At 43.5% G+C, this 22,894-nt stretch overlaps 1 protein-coding gene across 1 annotated transcript in view; it reads right to left on the bottom strand.

Moving 5' to 3' along the window:
- Window positions 1-10,202, bottom strand: part of GPT2 (glutamic--pyruvic transaminase 2) — a 40,566-nt gene extending 30,364 nt beyond the window's left edge. Inside the window, exon 1 of the mRNA XM_065416670.1 lies at window positions 9,855-10,202. Coding sequence (XP_065272742.1) covers window positions 9,855-10,202 — 348 coding nt within the window. The remainder of the gene's footprint in view (window positions 1-9,854) is intronic.
- Window positions 10,203-22,894: the final 12,692 nt, after the last annotated feature.

Raw genomic sequence — 22,894 nt, 5'->3', positions numbered from 1 at the left:
CATCTCCTTTGGAATAGGTTCAGTTTGCCTCTTCTACCCCTGCAGCTCTCCACCTTTCATTGAAATCCCCACTATCCCTTTATTTTCAGTCTTTGCCCATTCTTGTCTGTCTCTCATTGTTTCGCCTTCATCACCATCTCTTCCTCTCTCCTCTCACAGGTCTCAGCTCTCTAGCTGTGCCCACATTAGAGAAACGTTTCTTTTTTTAATTCCTTACATAAACCAGGCCTGTCTGTGTTGTAGATTGCACAAATAAGAGAAGGTTACATAATTAATGGGACGAGAAGACAAAAAAACACCACAACTGAGCTGGGTACCCCAGAGGCCAAGTACTTTTTTAAAAATGACCTAAAAAGCACCACCCTCGGGCACCTAACTCATAGGAACTTCAAGGCCTGAATTAGCATTCTAATCTTCTGTTATTAAACCAGCTCTCAGCAGCAAAAAAACCTGACCTGCTTACCACAGAGCATGGCTTTGAGTTTGTGTTATGCATGTATAATTCAAGCTGACAAGAACTGTAATTGATGGGGAAGGAAAATGAGTCTGGATTCTGACTTGAAATAGCAGTGATGAGCCTTAATGTCCCCTGGACTAGGATGAGGTAATCGGTGGTACTAAGAGCCAGTGGCTAGACTACAAACAACAGGAGTATGTTGCAAAAGATGATTATTTTTATTTAAATGTACAAGCAAGATTCCAGTCAGAGGAATGTCCATGCAAATAAAAAAAATATATGTAAGATTTAATTTTAACATTTTTTAAATAAAGGAATTATATAATACTCAGTACATGTGATTAGGCCTCCCATTAAAGAAACTCCTAAATTATAGTGGAATAACTTGGAAAAGATTTTGCCATTATATTTCATGAGAAGACTGAATTATTGTGTCTTGTGGATTGCATTCTGCTGAACATATATGGCAGTGTTTATCAGGGCATGTTGTAATTACCCTTGAAAAATAAATTAGAAGTTTAGGGATTTTTTTTAAAAGTTGCGTCTGCTTCTGAAGAATGTTTTTCCACTTAACTATCAAAGCAGAGGAAATAAGTTCTCTGTGCAAATTTTAAAACTAACTGCACATCACATAACATTCTCTTTACTCATGTGATTTTACACAAAAAAACATCAAAAAAGTAATGTTTGCCAAAATCATAAAACAATTCAACTTTCTCATCCTAATCTGCATCAGTTTTCACCAGTGTTACAGAAAGCAAGATTTCACTACTCCAGTGGTCACCAACCCATCGATCTTGATCAACTGGTCGATCCTGGGGACTCTCCCAATCAATCGCAATCTCCTGCCACCACAGCACAGTGGGGCTGCCTGCTGCTAAGGCAGGCTCCCTGCCTGCCACAGCCCCATGCCGCTCTCAGAAGTGGATAGCACGCCCCTGCAGCCCCCCCGGGGGTGGGGGAGCAAGGGTCTCCACGCGCTGCTCCTGCCTGCAAGCACCACCCCCGCAGGCCGGGAACGAGGAACTGTGGCCAATGGGAGCTTTGAGGGTGGTGCCTGCAGAGAGGGGCAGCGCGCAGAGCCATGTTCACCCCGCCCCACCCAGGGGCTGCAGGGGCGCGTTGGCCCCTTCTGGGAGTGGCGTGGGACCAGGGCAGGCAGGGAGCCTGCCTTAGCCTCGCTGCGCCTCCGACCAAGATAAGTGCCGCCCAGTGGAAGGCCGCATCCTATTGCCCAGGCCTGAGCCCTCTCCCAGAGCCAGTACCCCATACCCCCGCCTGCACCCGACCACCCTCTCAGAGCCAGCAGCCCGTGCCCCCTCATGCACCCCAACCCCCTGCCCCAGCCTTGACCCCCCTCCCAGAGCCAGCACCCCGCTCCCCCTCCTGCCTCCCAACGCTCTGCCCCAGCCCGGAGCCCCCTCCCAGAGCCAGCACCCCGCACCCGCTCCTGCACCCCAACACTCTGCCCCAGCCCGGAGCCCCCTCCTGCACCCAAACACCCTCCCAGTGCTTGCACCCCTCACCCCTCCTGCACCCCAAGATCCTGCCCCAGCCCTGAGCCCCCTCCTAGAGCCAGCACCCCAAATCCCCTCCTGCACCCCAACCCGCTGCCCCAGCCTGATGAAAGTGAGTGACAGTGGGGGAGAGTGAGCAACGGAGAGAGGGAGGGGTGGAGTGAGCGGGGTAGATCCTTGGTTGCCCTTAAATTCAAAAAGTGATCTTGGGCGTAAAAAGGCTGGAGACCACTGCACTACTGTATCTTCCTATTATCTCCTGTATCTCCCATAACATGTGCAGGCAAATGAGGAAGAACAGTTCTGTCTTGATGAGGTCAACAGCTATCTCCTGGGAGATGTTTTTCTACCGCTTTCTCCCCCTGCTCAGGACATATTAGGCTAAACATCAATTTTCATATTAAATTAGCCATCCTGTGTTTGAGTGTGATCAATAAATCATGTCACTGTTGGTTTTTCCTGAATGTCAAATCATATTTCTACATGTCAGTGTCTAAACTGTTTGTTATTGTACTTTTCCATAGCTCCAGGACACTGTCAACTCACATTTAGCCTTAAATTAGGCTAGTAAGTCAGAAGAGATGTTTCCATACAATTTAAAAACCTCAAAAGGAAAAAAAAAGGAGTTACCAAACAAACAGTCACACCAGTATTTTTAACCCAAACATTACAGCACATGAAACCTGAAATTAGGACTATTAAAGTGAAAATGATTTCATTACTGCCATTATCCAAACAGAGGTAAGTACAGAAAGTAAACCAATGGCTTAAACCGAAGGCGGCACGCAAGCTGATTTTCAGTGCCACTCACACTGCCCGGGTCCTGGCCACCGATTGGGGGGCTCTGCATTTTAATTTAATTTTAAACGAAGCTTCTTAAACATTTTAAAAACCTTATTTACTGTACATACAACAATAGTTTAGTTATATATTATAGACTTATAGAAAGAGACCTTCTAAAAACATTAAAATGTATTACTGGCACGCGAAACCTTAAATTAGAGTGAATAAATGAAGACTCGGCACACCACTTCTGAAAGGTTGCTGACGCCTGGCTTAAATAGTGAAGAGTAAAATGAATATAAAATTTTCACTTGAACCAATATAAGTTGTTACTGACAACATGAATAAAGAAAATCATTTGTATACAACGTGTGACTTAATTTGACAGTTTCACTTTAGAAGATACTATTGTCAGAGTGTATGTTTAAATTCTGACCTGCAGATCTTACCCCTCAAACATACTTCAATCTCCAGGCCCATTCAGTTCTTTGCCTACCACAGGGGTGGGGAACCTTTTCTATCAGGGGCCACTGACCAACAGAAAAAAAATCAGTCGGGAGCCACACACAGCTTCGCAAGGGGGTGGGAGGGGCAGAGACTCAGGGCTTCCCCCCGCAGCGGGGCAAGCAGGTGCTTCCAGCTCCAGCCCCGTGGGAGGAGGGAAGTTGGTACTTAATTCCTGAACTGAAATAACATTTTTAATGACTATTAAAGGTTTACAAAGGGGCACTGAAACTTTGTCTAAACTAGGGGGAATGTATTTGAGGCTGGGGGACACACACTGGCAATTGCTGGGAGGTGGCAATAAATCAGCATTAAAATAGAGTACATTGCATTGGGTGCTTCGAATAAGATGGGACACTGCTGTCTCCTTAAAGGCGAGTGACTGCAGACCCTATTGTGGAGTTCAATGGGATAAACTTTAGTCACCCTGGTCTGAAAATGCTTCCTACATATATTGCAAATAAGAGTTCTGGGGTTCTGGCAGTGATGAAACTATCTGAGCACTGGGAGTATTTTGAGCTCAACCCCTCAGAATACAATGGTGATTTGTATTAAATTAACTTTTGTAACAATAGAGCAAAGAAAATTCCATTCCAAGAATGTGTTGATTTGAAAAGTAGGAGAGGTCAACAATGAGCATGCATTTCTACAACAAATATTTTGCTCTTCAATATATTCTGTTTAATTTTTAATTTAAAAATATGACTATCATCTATCTTATTTAAAAAAAAAATTCATTTCCAAACCAGCACTAAAAAGGGTCAACAAAAAAGAATCCCCCTATCCTGCCTCTTCCAATCACTATACCACCACCATGTGCTTCTCCTTGGCAAAAGCCAAAGTGAACTCTGCACCATGCCTCAAAAGTCAGCAATCTCTAGAAGCCGGGAGAAGCAAATTGTAGATGTTGAAGGCCCTTCCCCTGAAAGCACACTGCCTCCAGGCGTTCTGAAATTCAAACCTACAACAGCGACTACTACCAGAAGGAGCAGTTACTCTCAACTATCACAATGGTGCTCAAATAGGGAAAGGGTCTACATGGTAGCCAAGACCCAAAGCATGGAAATTTTATCTTGCAGTTGGTCAGAAAGTGAAGTTTTTCCTGCGGAAAATATTGGTCAAAATCTGAAAAATTTCTATTTGAAAATGCCACTGCAATGTCTCTTGAGAGCTACATTTCATGTGTCTCATGGCCCACTTCTTTTCTATGGCCCAGTCCTCCTGGCTGGACCACATTTCCCATGATGCAATACAGTCTTCTCCTGCTTGCTAAGCCACCATGGGGGAGACAGCCCAGCTGGGGAGCCCAGACCATAGAAAACTGGGGCATAAGTCACCCAGACTACAATACCCACGAGACACTGTGGTGGCATCTCCGAATAAAAATTCAGTTTTCAGCCAAAGTTTTTGGGGTGTTTGGTTTTTCAACAAAAGTAAAAATCTTTTGCAGAAAGCGGACACTTTTTGCAACAAAAAAATTCATTTAGTCAAAAACCAAATTAACATTTCAGCCAGCCCATTTTCTATAGATTAAAAACTTGATTTTTTTTACATTGGTGTAAGCTGGAATCCAGTGAAATCCATGCAGTTCACATAGAATGTGCTCCACCTGCACAACTAAGCAAGCAATCTTATTCTTTTGTGGCTGGAGTGTCAAAGTGGTCTTCAGGATTAGACCCACATACATTACATTGCAAGAGAAACTTAAAAAAAACAAGACCACTCCAATGTCCAAAATAGGAGGGAGTTCAAGAAAAAGCATTTCCTTAAATTATCAAAAATAATCAAAACCTCTTCAGTCAAGAAGTGAGGAGGAAAAACTGTGTGTAACCCTGAAATGAAAGAATGATACTGCAAAATGAATAGGACACCACTGGCCACCATGTCAGAAAAGTACAATAAAATGACAAAGACATCAAGATAAATCTTCCAAACCACAACGGACACCTATCCTGGACACATTGCCTGTGGGAGAGGCTTTTTATTTTATACTTTGGTAATGTGTTCAGCTTGACATGCCAATATGAAATGTAATTGTACTGAAAAAAATTAATGAGACTGTTGGTCACTTCTTAATAACTATGGCACAGTTTATATTAGACAGAGCGAGTTTCAACCTCTTATGCAAAAGAAGATGGGGGGGAAAAGGCAACTCTGAACACATCCACTTCCTAAGAATGAGGAGCAGTCATGAATATGGAGGTGCATGGGGGGGTATGAACCTCACTGACAAGGGGTTGGCATCCCTTCTCAACAGAGAGAGAAGGGGAAGACACTCCATCTGCCACATCCTCCAAGCTTCTTCTCCCCACCCATCAGCATCACTTCTGTCTGCAGTGGGAATCAGCCAAGCTCCTTCTCAGCCATGTCCCTAAACCTGCAAAAGGCCAGAGCACGCACTGTGTTTTTTGTGAAAAGGAAACAGAACTGAAAGTCATCCAATCACATACTGACGGCAATGCAGCCAAATATAGACTTAGAGTAGGCATCTGATGACATAAGATATTTCAACTATAAATTATGGTACTCGGAATTTATCATTCTGTTCATAAAAAGCCACCCACTGCTTGTATAGAACAGCATTCTACTAGCTGAGGTATTGTTTAAGGAATAGATGTTCGAAGTGCATAACTGTGCCTGTCAGAATGCTGTTAAGGATTCAATGCAAGAAGGAGTGAACAACTTGAGCACAACAGCAAGAAAGGAAAGTGTTGACTGCAGCTGCTTTTGCATATTTAGGTGGATCACAACGTTCTTTGCAGATACACTTACTCAGCTTTCTCACATCTCCTCCTCCTCCCCCTTCCCATTAGGCACTAGTTGGCTCAGTAAACTATCTTTGCTTTATTTGTCTTCAGCCGGTGCATAGTCACGTGGACCTAAATACAGATGGCCATTGATAATATTCCATTGTGCTGTTTTGAGAAAGAAAAACTTGTTTTTTACATGGAAAAATCTGCCACAAAGCAGGAGCCAAACAGCTGAAAATTGCATTTTATAAAAACCATTAGCAGTGACTTTTTCTTATGTTAACAAGGGGCTCTCAAAAGGTTAGCCCGTTTAGCCAGTGAGGTAGCTTGTGTATCATGCATGCATATGCTTACAGAGAGAAGGATTGAAGAACTGGGAAAATATATTCATTTGTTTTCCAGGTTTCATAAAAAGGCTTTTTCCAACCATAATCAAGGTAGGGGACAACACTAATTAGCAAAACAAACATATAGTCACTGAATATGCTGGAAGTGTTTATATTTTATTCCTAAAATCATAGATAGCACAGAGTTCCATTGTATGACAGAGTGACGGTGACAATCCTGCAAGTGAGTTTTAGAGGCCAATCCCCAAGAAATGTTTTGAAATATAATGCATCGGAGAGATAGCACAGAGGGAGCAAACTCCGCAAGAGGCAGAGAAATCATCCCTTCAATTTAGGTGTGAAATTAAAAACAAACAAACAAATAAATAATACCACAGTTTTAGGACCTCCCCTAGAGCTCTCTCCAGGACATGACTGAAAAACGGAGTTTACATTTAAAGGGGCTTTTGAAAAGTTTCTTTTTAGCATTACTGAATTACACTCAGAAAATCATTTGTGCAAAGCTCAACCTCTCTGAATCCAAATCATCCATCATATAAATAATGACAAAAGAGAACCAAATAATTTGGAAAGGCAAAACTTGTGGTCATTTGTTGCATTTAGCCCATCTATAGTATTCTTCTACACACATTTGCCAGTCAGTCTTCACAAGGCCCCTCACTAAGATCCTCCACAAACCAAAACCAGAGGTAATATCTTTTATTAGACCAACTTCTGCTCAAGAAAAGGACAAGCTTTCGAGCTACTCATAACTTTTCCTCAGGTTTATATATGTTATAGATTATAAAAGTCTGTCCACATTGATCAGGAAAGCTGTGGTGTAAACACTGCTATTAATAACAATGCCTAAATCACTAAAATGTTTTTTTTAACATCAGTAGGGATTCTACAGATGAGGAATCTGAGGCCAAGGTGTTAAGGCCAAAATTTTCTAAAGCAATGACTGATTTTGGTACCTAACTTGGAACACTCTGGGCCCAGTCTTCAGACATGCTAAAAGATCCACAACTCCCAAATGTAGGTGCTCAATATTCCAAAAAACAGGCCCAAGGTCTCATGTTGGGCACATTTAAAATAGATGAATAAATAAAATACCTAAAGATGGAGCCACACAACCATTGACCATTTTAGAAAACATGAGTCTAAGGCTATGGCTACGCTAGAGAGCTTACCTTGGTGAAGCTGCGCCACTGTAAGCTCTCTAATGTCGTCGCTCTAAGCCCATGGGAGAGAGCTCTCCGTTTGGCATAACTATTTCAACCCCTATGAGCAGCGGTAGCTGAAGCTCTCCCACCGACATAGCATTGTCCACACTAGCACTTATGTCGGTGTAACTTACGTTGCTCACAGGGTTGGTTTACTCCAGGGGTCGGCAACCTTTGAGAAGTGGTGTGCCAAGTCTTCATTAATTTAAGGTTTTGCGTGCCAGTAATACATTTTACATTTTACAGGGACCAGCAGATGGAACCCCAGACTGGCAGCGCGGGCAGCAGAGGAACCCCAGACCGGCAGACTGAGCCACTCAGACTGAGCCGCTCAGCCTGCTGCTGGTCTGGGGATGCGGCTGCCAGCTCCTGCCAGCCGGGGTCCTGGCCGCCGGCCCCTCTCAGCCCGTTGCTGGCCTGGGGTTCTGTTCATCCAGGCAGGCAGCGGGCTGAGCGGGCCGGCAGCCTGGACCCTGGCTGGCAGCAGAGTCCCACTAAAAATCAGCTTACGTGCCGCCTTTGGCACACGTGCCGCAGGTTACCGATCCCTGGTTTACTCAGACCCCTGAGCAACAAATTATGCTGACATAAGCTGTAGTGTAGACATAGCCTTAATGACTTCAGCTTGAAAAAAAAAGAAGGGAGTAACAGGAACCTGAAGTATTCAAAACTATGATGGGTATAGTGGATGTAGTTAAGACCTTTTCAGTTCTAGAAATAATACGTTTCAGGGATATTCCCGATATTTAAAATTGAGAACACCACTTAAACATATAGTAGCTCTAAAATTAGAGTGAATATTTTAAATGCACCCACTGTATAGGGAAAACTGATCACTTACCTTTTTAGCCCACGAAAGCTTATGCCCTAATAAATTTGTTAGTCTCTAAGGTGCCACAATTACTCCTCATTTTTTTCACCTTTTTGTGTAAACACAAAGGGGCACTGGATTACACCAAAGAGTGTTAGAGGGGCAAGGCAGAAAAAGAAAAGTAAATACTGCTTTCACAGTGTATATGTCAGTTGACGTGTGCAATGAGGCAGGAGATAGTAACAAATGTTTTGGAGAGAGCATTTGTTTATTGTCTTTTTCCTCTTCCACCTCCAAAGAGGCCTGACTAGTTTTATAACTATTGACACTTCTTGTACATATAGTGCTATACTACATCAGATCAAGATTTTAAAAGGACAAGGACAGTTAACTGAGTTGGGGAGGGGGGAAGTATTGATATTATTTATTTCTACTGCGCTAGCATGCCTGTCACCAGTCAGGATGAGGGCTATATTACTCTAGGTCAGGGGTCGGCAACGTTCGGCACGCAGCTCGCCAGGGTAAGCACCCTGGCGGGCCGGGCCAGTTTAATTTACCTGCTGACGCGGCAGGTTCGGCCGATCGCGGCCCCCACTGGCCGCGGTTCGCCGTCCCGGGCCAATGGGGGCGGCGAGAAGCGGCACGGGCGAGCGATGTGCTGGCCGCGGCTTCTCGCCGCCCCCATTGGCCCGGGACGGCGAACCGCGGCCAGTGGGGGCCGCGATCGGCCGAACCTGCCGCGTCAGCAGGTAAATAAAACTGGCCCGGCCCACCAGGGTGCTTACCCTGGCGAGCCGCGTGCCGAATGTTGCCGACCCCTGCTCTAGGTATTGTGAAGTTACATAAAATGACAAGACATTTCCCACAAAATCCTGTAACAAAAATGGGTGATGACAAAAACATGGTTTCATTCAGCACCCTGACTCAACTGCAAAAAAAAAAAAAAAAAAGTGGTAAGGGGAGAAAACTAGTTAAGTTTTAATGTAAGAGTCTAACAAAGGTAATAAAATTATTTTAAGTATTAATTTTTAACCTGACTGTCCATTTAGATAGAACTTCACAGCCCCCCAATTTCACCCTGTCAATGCCTTATATAGAAGTGGTTACAAAGCCATTTCCTGAAACTTTAGGGGAAGCAAGCAGCGGGGAAGTGGGGGGCTTGAGGAAGCGCAGGCTGTGTCTGATATTTACCATGTTTTCTTTTGCTAATTCTGCCGCTGATTATCAACGTGCAGGAGGGGACGGGCAGGAACGTGCATTCCTTCCTGGGTTCCCCCAGCCCCAATCAGGAGCCGCTGCAGCGGAGGAGTGGCCAGGGGCTGGCCCAGCACGGCCCCCGGCAGAAAGAGAGCAACACCTGGCCAAGTGGCCGGAAGAACAAAGGGGGTCGCCCATCTCCCTCTGCCCGGCACCCAGGACTGTAGGGAAGTGGTCTGGGAATCAGCCCGAGCGCTCACCCCCGCCTCGCCATGCGCCTCACCTTTCGCAGCTCCTTCTCGATCTCGCCAGCTTTCAGGACAATGGGGCCCCTCACGGCGTATTCCACCGCTTTCACCTGGGGGTTCATGGACTCCAGCGTCAGGATTTTCTCCCTGCTCGTCTTCTCGTTGATTTTCACTGCAGAGGCCTTAGCAGCGCTGTTCCAACGCACGAGTCCTTCTCTCCCCGGGCGAGTACGCTGGGTAAAGCGCTGCTGGTGCTGTTTCCCCTCCACCAGCGAGGCAATGCATCGCAAAGCCACGTTTCTCCTTCCATTCCTGCAGGACCCTGGCCCTTTACATACCGGGCTTGCCGCAGTTTGCTTGGTAAGCACTGCAAACCGATGCATGCTCCTGACGGGTAGCCGCTTCCAAATAATAATAAATTATTTTTACAAATTGGAAATATTAAAAATCTACACAGACAAATAAAAGGTGCAACCAGAAGCAATTCCGGTGGACAGGCACAGTTACAAGTGCATGCTCAGTTCTCTGCAGTCTCCCCCACATCCAGATTCTTGAAACTTAATTGCAATAGACACAACTGATCTTGTAATGCCACCAGGTTATCAATAAATCCCACCATTGCAACACCTTAGCGTTGGGGGGAAAAATAAAATAAAAGCAAAAAGGATCTCTGCATTAATACATTGTCCCGGGAAAAGCCATTTAGCTCAGAACTGCAAACCAACACGCTCAACCCTCTGCTACTAGTAGCCCGCTTTCCAAGCATGCAAAAGTAACAGAGCTTGCACCAGCCAGACCACCAGTCGCGCTGCTTGGTGGGGTTTGTAGTTCTTACAAACTCCCCACAGCGCCTGCCCACAGCATCAGGTGATGAGGCAGCAAACTACCATACCCAGAGTCCCCTCAAAGCATTGCTGGGTACGTCATGTATCTTCGTTGTGTCGGCTGTAGGCTGAAAAGGGGTGGAGGGAGCCGATGCACGTTAAAAGATGCCGTAGGGTATTAAATAAAGGTGGCGACTGCCGAATAAATAATGGAGCTATTTCCCTCCTACCACCCCTCGTTAGAGGGGGGGAAAACAGCATAGATATCTGGTATCCTCGATGAGAGCTGGCACTGGCCGCAGGTTTGGAGGCTGGTGCGAGCCTTTGCTGCATCATCCTGGAACCAGGACCGAGTAAGGCAGTAGTTTAAAAGGACACTTACATTTTAGAAACAGTTACTTTGCATTTGTCATCTGAAAGTCTCAAAGCCCCTTACAGATGTTCGTTAAACTACACAGACATTTGGGGTAAGTAATAGTGTTATTCCCAGTTCATGGATATGGAAACTGAGATAGAGAGAGAGGTTAAAATGCTTTCCCTAGGGTTACAAAGCAAGACTGGCTCCCAAAACCCCACTTAAAGTATTAGATTATATTCCTTTTGTTTCAATTTTTTTTGTTTTTGGTATTCTGCTGTTTTAGACTATTAGAAACCAGTCGATATCTTTTCTCTGCTGATTTTTGTCCCTGTCCGTTTGGCAAAAACAGATCCCCTCTCTCCTGCCCTTGCTTCTTGTCTCCTTGGAATTTCAATTTTAACTTGACTTTCTAGTTTATTTCTTGTTTCATCTATATATCACCCCATCTGTCGGGTGCTGATGATGATTAGCCAGTTCATAGGTTGAACGGACGTTAAATTACAATAGGTGCTCAAGGAAACAGTAGCAATTTCAGGCACTCATTTTGCCATTCCAGCATATTCTCCTAGACTAGCAGCTCCCCCTCTCAGAAAATGAAAGGTTCTCTCTCTTTCTCCTTATTCTTACTAGCTGATGGGAAGGGGAAGGCTCTTTTCTTCTCTTGGGGGATCCATTCGTATTTTCATTAAAATCAGCTGGAGTTTGGCCACTTACTTCAGGGGGAGGAGGAGCAAGAGCAGGAAAGAGAGCTTTGAAGAGGGAGGTGGACAGGTGCATGTGGTCTCTTTGGTCCCTCTCCAAGCTATTATAGGGGAGGAGGCCCTTTCTCATTTGTCCTGGCTCAGAGGTAGGGATTGCTTTCTTCTTTCCAAGCTGATGTACAGAAGGAAAGCTGCTGGGGAAGAGAGGGGATTTTCTGTTTTAGCTGTACTTGCTCTCCCTGTCCCATAGGATAGAGATGCTGGTTGGTTCATTCTGTCTTTGTCCACATCACCAAGGCTATTAGTCTTCAGTGCGATATAATGTTGTAAGCTCTAAATTTCTTTTGGTTCCTTCTTTATGTGCTGCAAAGACTCTCCTGGCATTTTTACTCTCTTCCTTGAGATGCTTATTACATCCCTACAATAAACTCACTCCTCCAACCTTCTTTAGCAATGTTCTTTTGTGAACGTGTTGTAATCTTTGTTTGTTGTTGTATACTACACTTTCTATGTTGTTAGGGTTAACAAGCACAGTCCTCCCTTCCCCCACAAAAAACAAAATCAACAACAAGAGACCCAGGGGAGCACCATGTGTTAGGAATTCAGGTTCCTGGGAAGGAGGATTTGTTTGGTTGCAGTTCAAACAAACATTGATTTTTTAAGATATTTGCAGCCTGTCTTGTATAGGCTGATGACCTCTTCTATACTGGAGAATGGATTTTAAGACTATGGTATTGCTACTTTTTTATTGTTTGAAAGGGGAGAGATCACATTTGGGGCCTGTCGACTTTGACAACATTCCTTTAAAGCAATGACTCACTAACATATCCAAAAATGAACATTTATTGAAGCCTGCTTTTGACTACTAATGAAAAAGATCAAAGTATTATTAGTTTGCTGCTGGATCAATATAACATTCTAAAATAAAAGGTTTCAAATTGAATTAGAGAGACACTAAGGTCAAATTTGCTGCACAAAAATAAAAGTGATTTAAAATAATCTTTTCTCAAACAAATAGAAATGTTTCAATTGTTTATAATTCCAGTAGATGCTTTTAAGAATAATAAATACTATCCTCTGAGTTTGTAACACATGCACTATTGCATTGGAATAGGGCTTGTTAACATGAAAGTGAAAATGAATTGTAATTAAATGTACATGACATGAAAATGAATAGCTTCATTTTCTTCTCCAAGCTGAGAAATGCAAAAAGTAAATGATAAAAAATGAAAGGAATAATGAAAAGATCTTAAAATTCTTTTAGGTGTAATTATATACTTTTTTTATAGTATAGGTAAAAAAGTGCCGGTTTTATAATTATGATTATAAATATACCTTCGTCTACCTTAGGGAGACCAGACAGCAAGTGTGAAAAATCGGGATAGGGATGGGGGGTAATAGGAGCCTATATAAGAAAAAGACCCAAAAATCGGGACTGTCCCTATAAAATTGGGACATCTGGTCACCCTAGTCTACCTATAGTACATCCCTCTTAATGTACTTTTAAATATAAAACTTTTATCTGAGGGGAGGTGGTGGTGTCTATCAGATAATATGGTGGAGTTGGAGTCCTGGGTTGAAATCCTGGCCCTGCTGATGTTAATGACAAAACTCCATTGACATTAGTTGACTCAGGTGTTCACCCCAAAAGTAAACACTGACTTGCTTTGTGATCTTGGGCAAGTCACTCAGACTCAGTGTATGCACCTGTAAGATGAGGCTAACGGTCATCTCTCTAACAAAGATTATTGTGATGTTCAGTTAATAAATATTTGTAAAATGTTTTGTGATCCCCTACAGGAGGGCAAAATATCCTTATGTAGCTGGTCCTCCGTAAAAAGCTCTTTGTCGTACAGAAACAAACTACCCATGGCGTACATTCATTACAAGCTCATGCTTTATAGATATCAATTGTGACTGCTTTTTGCAAATTGGTCAACATGTGATCAGCTGGCATGACCAACCAGCAGTCTGTGTACTCTGTGCAAATCATATTAACACAAGTTTCCATAATAGAGCACATAGGGGAGCAAGTGGTGTTTAGCAAAGGGAAGTTCTACATTGATTCCCTTATTCCATGTCCTCACTATAGTGGTAAGAGAGAGAATTTGGTTTTCTTGCAGTTACAAGAAGCTAAAGAATAACAGCTTTTAAACTTGTTTTGAGATGGAAAGATCAAACAGCAGCAACCATAAACGACTGTATGAGACTGGACAGTGAATTCTAGAAAAAAGCCTTGATGTGCAGAATGAGCTACATCTAGCACATGCTCTCATATGATTGACCTCCACCAAATTACTATGAATAGCTGTATAGTTCAAATCACATGCTTATAATAATGGTATATGGATAGTTTTAGCCTTTATGTATGTCATGAGGGCAGAGAAGAGCTGGTGGGGCCTGGGGCCTCAAGCGGAGCGGGCCAGGTGCCATGGTGCCACTGGCACCATTGTAAACGCGGTATTGTACAGAAAGATAGACTTTAAGAGATTAGAAGTAATGAGGCGTAAATGTCAGAATTGGTTACAAAGAAACAAAAGGTAAAACACAAACTAAAATCTAACTTAACAAGCTAAGTGAATTTAAAGCAAAAGGTTTCTCTCACCATATGCTTACAGCAGTCTGGCTGAATTCTTTCAGCCAGGCCACTCCCCCAGTTCAATGAGCCTTCCTTAATCTTTCAAATGTTGTTGATGTCCTGAGTAGAAACAAGGGGGAGAAGAAATTTAGGGCCTCCTTTCTTCATTTTTATATCTTTTTCTCCTTGTTGAGAATCATCTCCAGCTGGGGTTCAGGCTCTTTGAGGTTTTTTTAAAAATGGTGCTAAAATTATGGGATGTGGAAGGTTTTATTGGATGGAAAAAGTTGCATGCTGGGAACTTGAGCTTTATCTCCCAGAAATCCGTGGGCAAATCCCTATCCCACAAAACACTGCAAAAATGTCCCAAAAGGCATTGTGCCAGATGGCAGTGCATAGCACACAAGGATACCTACCCATAGTGCATAGCACTGTATAGCAAGACAAGCACTCCTTGTAAGTATGCACATTGTCAACACAAGCAGCTGAGTATGCACACACCTGAGTGATATATAAACTTCAGCGGCTGTACACCAACCTAACTCGTGTTGACCAAAGTTTGTAGTGTAGATGTGACCTAAAACTCTTTCATCCCATGGGTCCACAGGCCCCTCTCTGGACTAAAGAACAGAATTATTTTAGATTGACTAAAGCTGCTGAGAGGAAGTGAAACTGCACGTATTGTATACATGTTTTATGAAAGTTACCCTGGAAACATAAGGCCTCCATCATTTCCCCTCAGGCAGGGATAACATACAGAGAGAGGGAGAAACTGCCAGTTTCCAGTTGGAGTGTCTTGCACATAATAAATAATTCTTTCATCTGGAGGGATGAAGCTGAGGTGGGATGGGAAGGGAAAAGGGGCATTTTTTATTTAAACGTATACTGTGGTTCTTTTTCCTAATCTGTGGATTAGATAATTTAATTTATAATTATTAGATTTGTGTTGTTCTTAGTACTTTTACACTTGGAGATTCTGTAGTGTAACAGAGGCTTCTTTTAGTAAATTTCTATATAAAAGCGTTCCAATAAATCAAAGGAAGGAAAAACTCTTAATTCCAAAACACTTCAGCGTTCAGATTACATGACATAATAAAAGAGAGACACAAAGAAGAACAGGCAAGGACAAGAAAAGACTTTTCATACGAGATTTGAAATGAGATGGAAATGGTGTCATCACTTTTTCGGTTTCTATATCAAGTTCTTGTGAGGCACAATTCATATGGGTCTCAGTCCATCAAGGTGCTTAGCATTTCCACTGATATGCTGAGTGCCATTAATTCCTATTGAAGACTAAGGGTTCAGAGTACCTCCAAGGATGTGCTTAGTGTCTTTCTGGATGCTGGACTGGGCCCAGGGCTGCTGTCTGAAATGGTGCTAGTATTTGACTTTCAGAGCTTAGAGTTGTCTTCTCCATAAACAGAATCTGCTAGACCATGTATTAAACAAATGTAACACCCTTTGAATGTGAAACAGTTGAATATATTAAGGGACACAATCATAAAGAGGGAAGAAAGCCAGAAAGTAATGAAAACACTTGAAAACTACATGCATTATTCAGGTCTCAGTAATGAATAATTGCTTAAAGAATGAATACCAGCAGCTTTACGTGGAGTAAGGGAAAATTTTTTTGTTTTGATGGTAACAGTATAGTTGAATTTAACTGAACGTTATCAGCATCCTGTATATAATTCATTAATGCTTTGTTCTAATAGAAATGATATTTTAATAGACTTATATTGATTTATGTATTACTTTTACTCTCCACTAAATAATGTTTCATGCAAAGCAGGACACTACTGTTTTTGTTAAAGACTCTGAAATCTTGTATGACAAAACAGTTTCTGCTATGTATGGGCTCTATTCATATAAATAAATAAATAAATCATCTCTCTTGTAACAGAAGCAGCATAGGACTCTTGGCTCATTGAGCCTAATCTTGATTCAGAAACAAAACTCTGAAATTTCTTGTCTGCATAGCATGGATTTGTGCCTTTGGCTACAATCCCAGTTTATAGCAAAGATAAACATGCCTTTCCTTTTATGCAGGTATGGAGAAAGGCCTGTGCTAGTAATGACATGCTACAGGCTGAATCTGAATGCATTATGAGAATAGTCAATCTCAGAGACCTGGGCCCAGATCCTCAAAGACATTTAGGCACCTAACTTCTAGTGCCTAAATACCTTTGAGAATCTGTGCTTCAATGTACACTCAAGGAAGGGAATAATAAGGAATGGGTAGGCAATTCAGTAACTTTATATCAGTACACGAAGCACAGCAGACAGATGCTAGCAAACATGGAAGAGTATGATCTAATAGAGCTGAAACCTGGGAATAATCAAAACCATGACTTGATAGTTAATATGGATGGGTAAATTTATTCAGCAATACAAGAAAGGGAAGAGGTGGAGAAGCCATGGCATCTGTCCAAAACAACTTATAGGCAAGGATAAGAAATGGGTAGGGCACAAGGAGGAAAGACTGAGTAAAACTAGAAGCAATAGGAAAGAATAGAAAATCTCTGATAGGGGTCTCTGTTACACCAGCAACCGTGGACAAAGTAGGAGATGAAATTAGTGTTACTAATCCCTAAAGGAATGACAGCAACAATGGGGAGATTTCAATTGACCTGACAACCTGCCTGAATCTGAACTGGATATTTTGGGTATAATGTAAGAGCTTATCACCTAGATTTTCAGCATCAGCATAAAAACTCTGTCTATTCTGTTTTTATATGTAGAATCAAAACTTGTTCAGTGTGACCTAGAATAGCTAATCTGTGTTTTTCTGAGAGCATGTTTTAATCCTAGAGATCAGTCAATTCTGGTCCTGGGTATGTTAACATTTAGGATTTTATAATTTTCTTATGTTATTTTACCTTATACCATACATCATACAAAATATGAATAGATTAATCAGTTTGTCATTGTCATGTCACTTATCATACCACTCACATATCCAGCTTGACATTGACTTCATTACTTTAGACTGCTTGCAGATTATGATAGACCCCTTTTAAGCACTGAAGATACATGAAAAGAGATTACCGGCTGCATGGAACTCTCTCCCTTCCCCTGTGTGGGACAGGGGCTCAGTTGCCTCCATGGCACCATGTGCCCCTCTTCTCTAGATAATAGAAAAGGTTCTCCATGGTTTAGGGACTGTATTGAGGGAAGGGCTGGAGAGCGAAGGGGTGGGATGAGGTGAGGTGCTGGGCAGGCTAGTAACAAGTCCAGAGTCATAGAAGTCATCCCCCGTCTCCAGCCCCATATGGCCACCCTGGGGCTATATTATCTTTTCTTAAGAGCCCTCAGGCAGGGCATTTGTGCTCAGTCCCTGGCAGTGTGGCTCCACTGGAGTCATAGATTTGAGAAGTAGGGACTGGCATGCTGGGTCAAAAGTGGACATGGACCCACTCTGTTTGGGAGCAGGACAGCAGCTTTCCCTCCCCAAGGGTGGGCAATTTCTTCCCCCAACAGTATATGTGTGAGTGGGAGGAGAGAGAATCTCTCCAAGGGGATCTCCACAGATATTTTCCAGAATCCTCCTGTGGACTTTGTTACAGGAGGAGGCTATCTGGGCCTGTGGTTCAAATAATTGCTAAGGGTGGGGATAGCCCTCTATTTCCTGAGCCATAGTTTGTATTTCATCTTATGTCTTCTTTGTACTAATGAATCAGTATGTGGACTCCCTCAGAATAAACAGGAGAAGGTCACCCAGTAGTAAACTGCTTATGAGAGTGAGTATTATATGTCTTGTATTCTGTGTAGCTTTTCATAGGACATATAGTACATTTTCACAGTCTGCCTTAAAAGTAAGCACAACCATCTTAAGTCTGTCACTTAGCAGAAATGAAGAAAGAACAGTGTCTTTTTAATCTAGTCAGTGGAAAAAACAACCTGTGCTGTCCTGGTAAATGATTAAATACCTCACTCCCTGTATTGATTCCTTTCCACCGGGAACTAAACGACTGCATCAAGCCAGCTCATCAGTGTATTACTTTAACTGAGCAATAAACTAGCAATAACAATAAAAAATCAGCTTTTAAAAAGTGTATCCTCCAATGTGCCCCAATGTTTCTCTGCCTGAAGGAAAAGCACAGATAAGATTCTTAGTAAGATCACCTTATCCTAAGATTTTCTTCAATATCTAGACAACACAAAGTGAATTAAAGTCCAAAATAGAGATGTAACTCCAAATTTCCTGTGTTGCATTGTGTGCAGAGCCAGCCTTACAATACATGGATTGCCACCCATGTGGAAGCATTGCAGTCCTTGTACAGCTCTATAATACTGTTGGCAGCTCTACTTCAGTTTGTCTTAAACAATAATCTTCAAAGTGAATTTTCCATAGAGACTTTCCCTCCTCTTTTTTCATTACACCCTTTACAATATATAGAGAAGTCATCCAAGGCTATAGTTAAGGTTGTCAGTATTGTCACTATCACCCTCTTTTTTTCTCTCCAGAGGTTGAACTCATCTATAAAAAAAATTTTAGGGGAAAATTGCCCTTTACAATTCAAGTTTCAGACTAAGAGCTATTTCTTGACCTAGTTTTCAAACATGAAATTAACATTTAAATGATGTTGTCAAATTGTTTTAGAAAGCTTATTCAAAAAGAAATTTGGTCAGCAATACATTTATATTATGGTATATAAACACTTATTCCCTATATTTCCCCCCTCAAAAATACTAATATAATAAAAACAATCTACCGGACAATCATAGTAAAAAAAATAATAATAAATTTACTGATTTTTTTGCTACAGATACCAGGCACAATTTAGAAAAAAGACTGAAATGGATTCAAATAAACTATTTAGAATTTGCAAGTGTATAATAGCATGTATGTGCATGACTGAGGTTGAAGCACTAGGCACCCATAAATAAACAAACATCAAAGTAAAACAGAACAGAGCAAAATAAAAATTCACTTCTCACCCCCAAAGTTTTCTTGCTCTGGATTTCTGGATGCAAAGGACTTGTATAGTCTCTGTTTTAAAATCTTAAAAAATGTTTTGGTTGTATATAAAAGATAGTTTAATTCAGTGAGATGTGTACAGTATGTAATTCCACTCCTGTTTTATTACCCCAGTTCTTGTTATTCATACTTAGCCCATGCTTTAAAATACTGGAAATAAGAGTAAGCTTGTCTTTTAATTTCCCTTGTTTTATGATTGCTACTAATAGTTATGGGACAGTCAACTGGGAAAGGAAGATGCATAAAGTGACCATTCTTGAATAACATGCAACAAAGAGTCCTGTGGCACCTTCTAGACTAACAGATGTATTGGAGGTTTCAGAGTAGCAGCCGTGTTAGTCTGTATCCGCAAAAAGAACAGGAGTACTTGTGGCACCTTAGAGACTAACAAATTTATTTGAGCATAAACTTTCGTGGGCTACAGCCCACTTCTTCGGATGCATAGAATGGAACACACAGAAAGAAGATATTTATACATACAGAGAACATGAAAAGGTGGAAGTAGCCATACCGACTGTAAGAGGCCAATCAATTGAGATGAGCTATCATCAGCAGGAGAAAAAAAACCTTTGAATTGATAATCGAGATGACCCATAGAAGGTGTGAGGGGAACATGGGGAAATAGATTTAATTAGTGTAATGACCCAACCATTCCCAGTCTCTGTTTAGACCTAAGTTAATTGTATCTAATTTGCATATTAATTCAAGTTCAGCAGTCTCTCTTTGGAGTCTGGTTTTGAAGTTTCTTTGTTGCAAAATTGCGACCTTCAAGTCTGTCACTGTGTGGTTAGAGAGGTTGAAGTGTTCTCCCACTGGTTTTTGAATGTTATGATTCCTGATGTCAGATTTGTGTCCATTTATTCTTTTGCGTAGAGACTGTCCGGTTTGGCCAATGTATATGGCAGAGGGGCATTGCTGGCACATGATGGCATATGTCACGTTGGTAGATGTGCAGGTGAACAAGCCCCTGATAGCGTGGCTGATGTGGTTAGGTCCTATGATGGTGTCACTTGAATAGATATGTGGACACAGTTGGCATCGGGCTTTGTTACAAGGATAGGTTCCTGGGTTAGTGTTTATGTTGTATGGTGTGCGGTTGCTGGTGAGTATTTGCTTCAGGTTGGGGGGCTGTCTGTAAGTGAGGACTGGTCTGTCTCCCAAGATCTGTGAGAGTGAGGGATTATCTTTCAGGATAGGTTGTAGATCTTTGATGACACGCTGGAGAGGTTTTAGTTGGGGGCTGAAGGTGACGGCTAGTGGCGTTCTGTTATTTTCTTTGTTGGGCCTGTCCTGTAGTAGGTGACTTCTGGGTACTCTTCTGGCTCTGTCAATCTGCTTTTTCACTTCAGCAGGTGGGTATTGTAGTTTTAAGAATGATTGATAGAGATCTTGTAGGTGTTTGTCTCTGTCTGAGGGATTGGAGCAAATGCAGTTGTATCTTAGAGCTTGGCTATAGACAATGGATCGTGTGGTGTGTCCTGGATGGAAGCTGGAGGCATGTAGGTAAGTATAGCGGTGAGTAGGTTTCCGGTATGGGGTGGTGTTTATGTGACCATCGCTTATTAGCACAGTAGTGTCTAGGAAATGGACCTCTTGTGTGGATTTGTCTAGGCTGAGATGTATTGGAGCATAAGCTTTCGTGGGTGAATACCCACTTCGTCAGACGCATGTAATGGAAATTTCCAGAGGCAGGTATAAATATGCAGGCAAGAATCAGTCTGGAGATAACGAGGTTAGTTCAATTAGGGAGGGTGAGGCCCTCTTTTAGCAGTTGAGGTGTGAACACCAAGGGAGGAGAAACTGCTTTTGTAGTCAGGGCTGGCTCTGGCTTTTTGGCCGCCCCAAGCAAAAAAAACAAAACAAAAACGGGGCGGCCAGAACGGCAAAGCAAAATGGAGCACGGGTGCAGGGGGACCGGCTTGGGGGGGGGCGGGGGAGGGAGCGGGCGGGAGAGAGAGAGAAGGGGGCGGCCAGGGCTACAGCAGGGGCGCTGCCACGCGGCCCCTCCCGCTGCACCGCCTCCTGCCGCAAGGGCTCCGCTCCGGTCGGCGGGGAGGGAAGGAAGAGGACTGCCCTGCAGGGCACTCTGGTTCTCCGCGCCGCCGCCGCCACCGCCCCCTACAGGGCGGCCGGAACGGAACAAAAAAAAAAAAAGGATTGGGCAGAATGCCGCCTCAAACAATCAGCCGCCCCAAGCACCAGCTTCCTCAGCTGGTGCCTGGAGCTGGCCCTGTTTGTAGTTGGCTAGCCATTCACAGTCTTTGTTTAATCCTGAGCTGATGGTGTCAAATTTGCAAATGAACTGAAGCTCAGCAGTTGCTCTTTGAAGTCTGGTTCTGAAGTTTTTTTGCTGTAGGATGGCTACCTTAAAATCTGCCATTGTATGGCCAGGAAGGTTGAAGTGTTCTCTTACAGGTTTTTGTATATTGCCATTCGTAATATCTGACTTGTGTCCATTTATCCTTATGATACTTGAATAACATGTTACTTGTAAGATCGAGATTGAAGGATCAGGGGGAGATAACCCTTAGCGCTGAGAGCTTTATAAAAACGAACAGCGCAGTGATTTTCAAAATGTTTTTCTAGTTTCAACCACTTCAGAAAACAATCTTCTTGGAGACCCACTTTTCCTACTCCCAATTCCACACCTTCCCTGAAGCAACTACAGGAGCTGGCCAGGTTACATAAAAAAGGAATTTCGCAACAATACTAGTGAGATAAGATTAAACTCGCTGCAGTGCAATGGGTGTTGCAAGTACGCAATTTCTTTGTTCTCCCTAGTTACAGGCGCTGCTGTTTGTCAGCACTGAATTTCTCCTCTTTGCCTACAACCCCCAGCCCCAGCGCTCTGTCCTATCCCGTTGGCTTTATGCTGGGCAAGTAGCAGCCTAGTGACTTTGGGGCCAGCAGCGCCAGGAGAGGCGTCTGTCTGGAGAGTTTCTGTTCCGTGTGTGGGTTACACCCACATGGCCTCCCAGACCCCCTGGGGTCCTTTAGCTGGGCGACAGTTAGCAGGGGGCAGCGGCCGGAAGCCACGGGCGCTGAGAGAACTGGACGGGTGGCTAGGGTGACCAGATGTCCCAATTTTATAGGGACAGTCCCGATTTTGGGGTCTTTTTCTTATATAGGCTCCTATTACCCTCCCACCCCGTCCCGATTTTTCACATTTGCTGTCTGGTCACCCTACGGGCGGCTAAGTGTTTGCCCTGCTCCCCTTCACGGGAGCAGCGGCCAGGCTCCAGCACCCTGCCCACTGGGGCCTGGGAATGGGCTGGATCTGAACCCACTGCCCCGGGCCGCTTCCGTGCCCCCACCCGCTACCCCCAGCTTAGCTTTCCCTCAGAGTAAGAGTCGCGCGCCGCTGTGCCCTCTCCCAATTAGCTCGCTTGCCTGAGACAGTCGGCCGGGCCTGGGCCAATCCCTTGGCCGGGCGCTGTCTCGTTAAATCCCGCCCGGCAGCTGCGGTCGTAGGGGGTGGGGCTTGCTGACGGCAGGGAGGAGAGTGACGCGGGAGCGCTTGGGGCCGAGAGTTCGCGGCAGTGGGTGCGGGCGCGGGCGCGAGCCGGGTCCTAAGGTCGCGCGGGCGAGAGTGTACTTGCCCGGGCGGCCGCGTGAGGTGTGTGGCGCGCGCTG

This window comes from Emys orbicularis, chromosome 14 (genome assembly GCF_028017835.1).
Source record: "Emys orbicularis isolate rEmyOrb1 chromosome 14, rEmyOrb1.hap1, whole genome shotgun sequence".
Lineage (NCBI taxonomy): Eukaryota > Metazoa > Chordata > Testudines > Emydidae > Emys > Emys orbicularis.
This window is presented reverse-complemented; position numbering and strand designations above follow the sequence as displayed.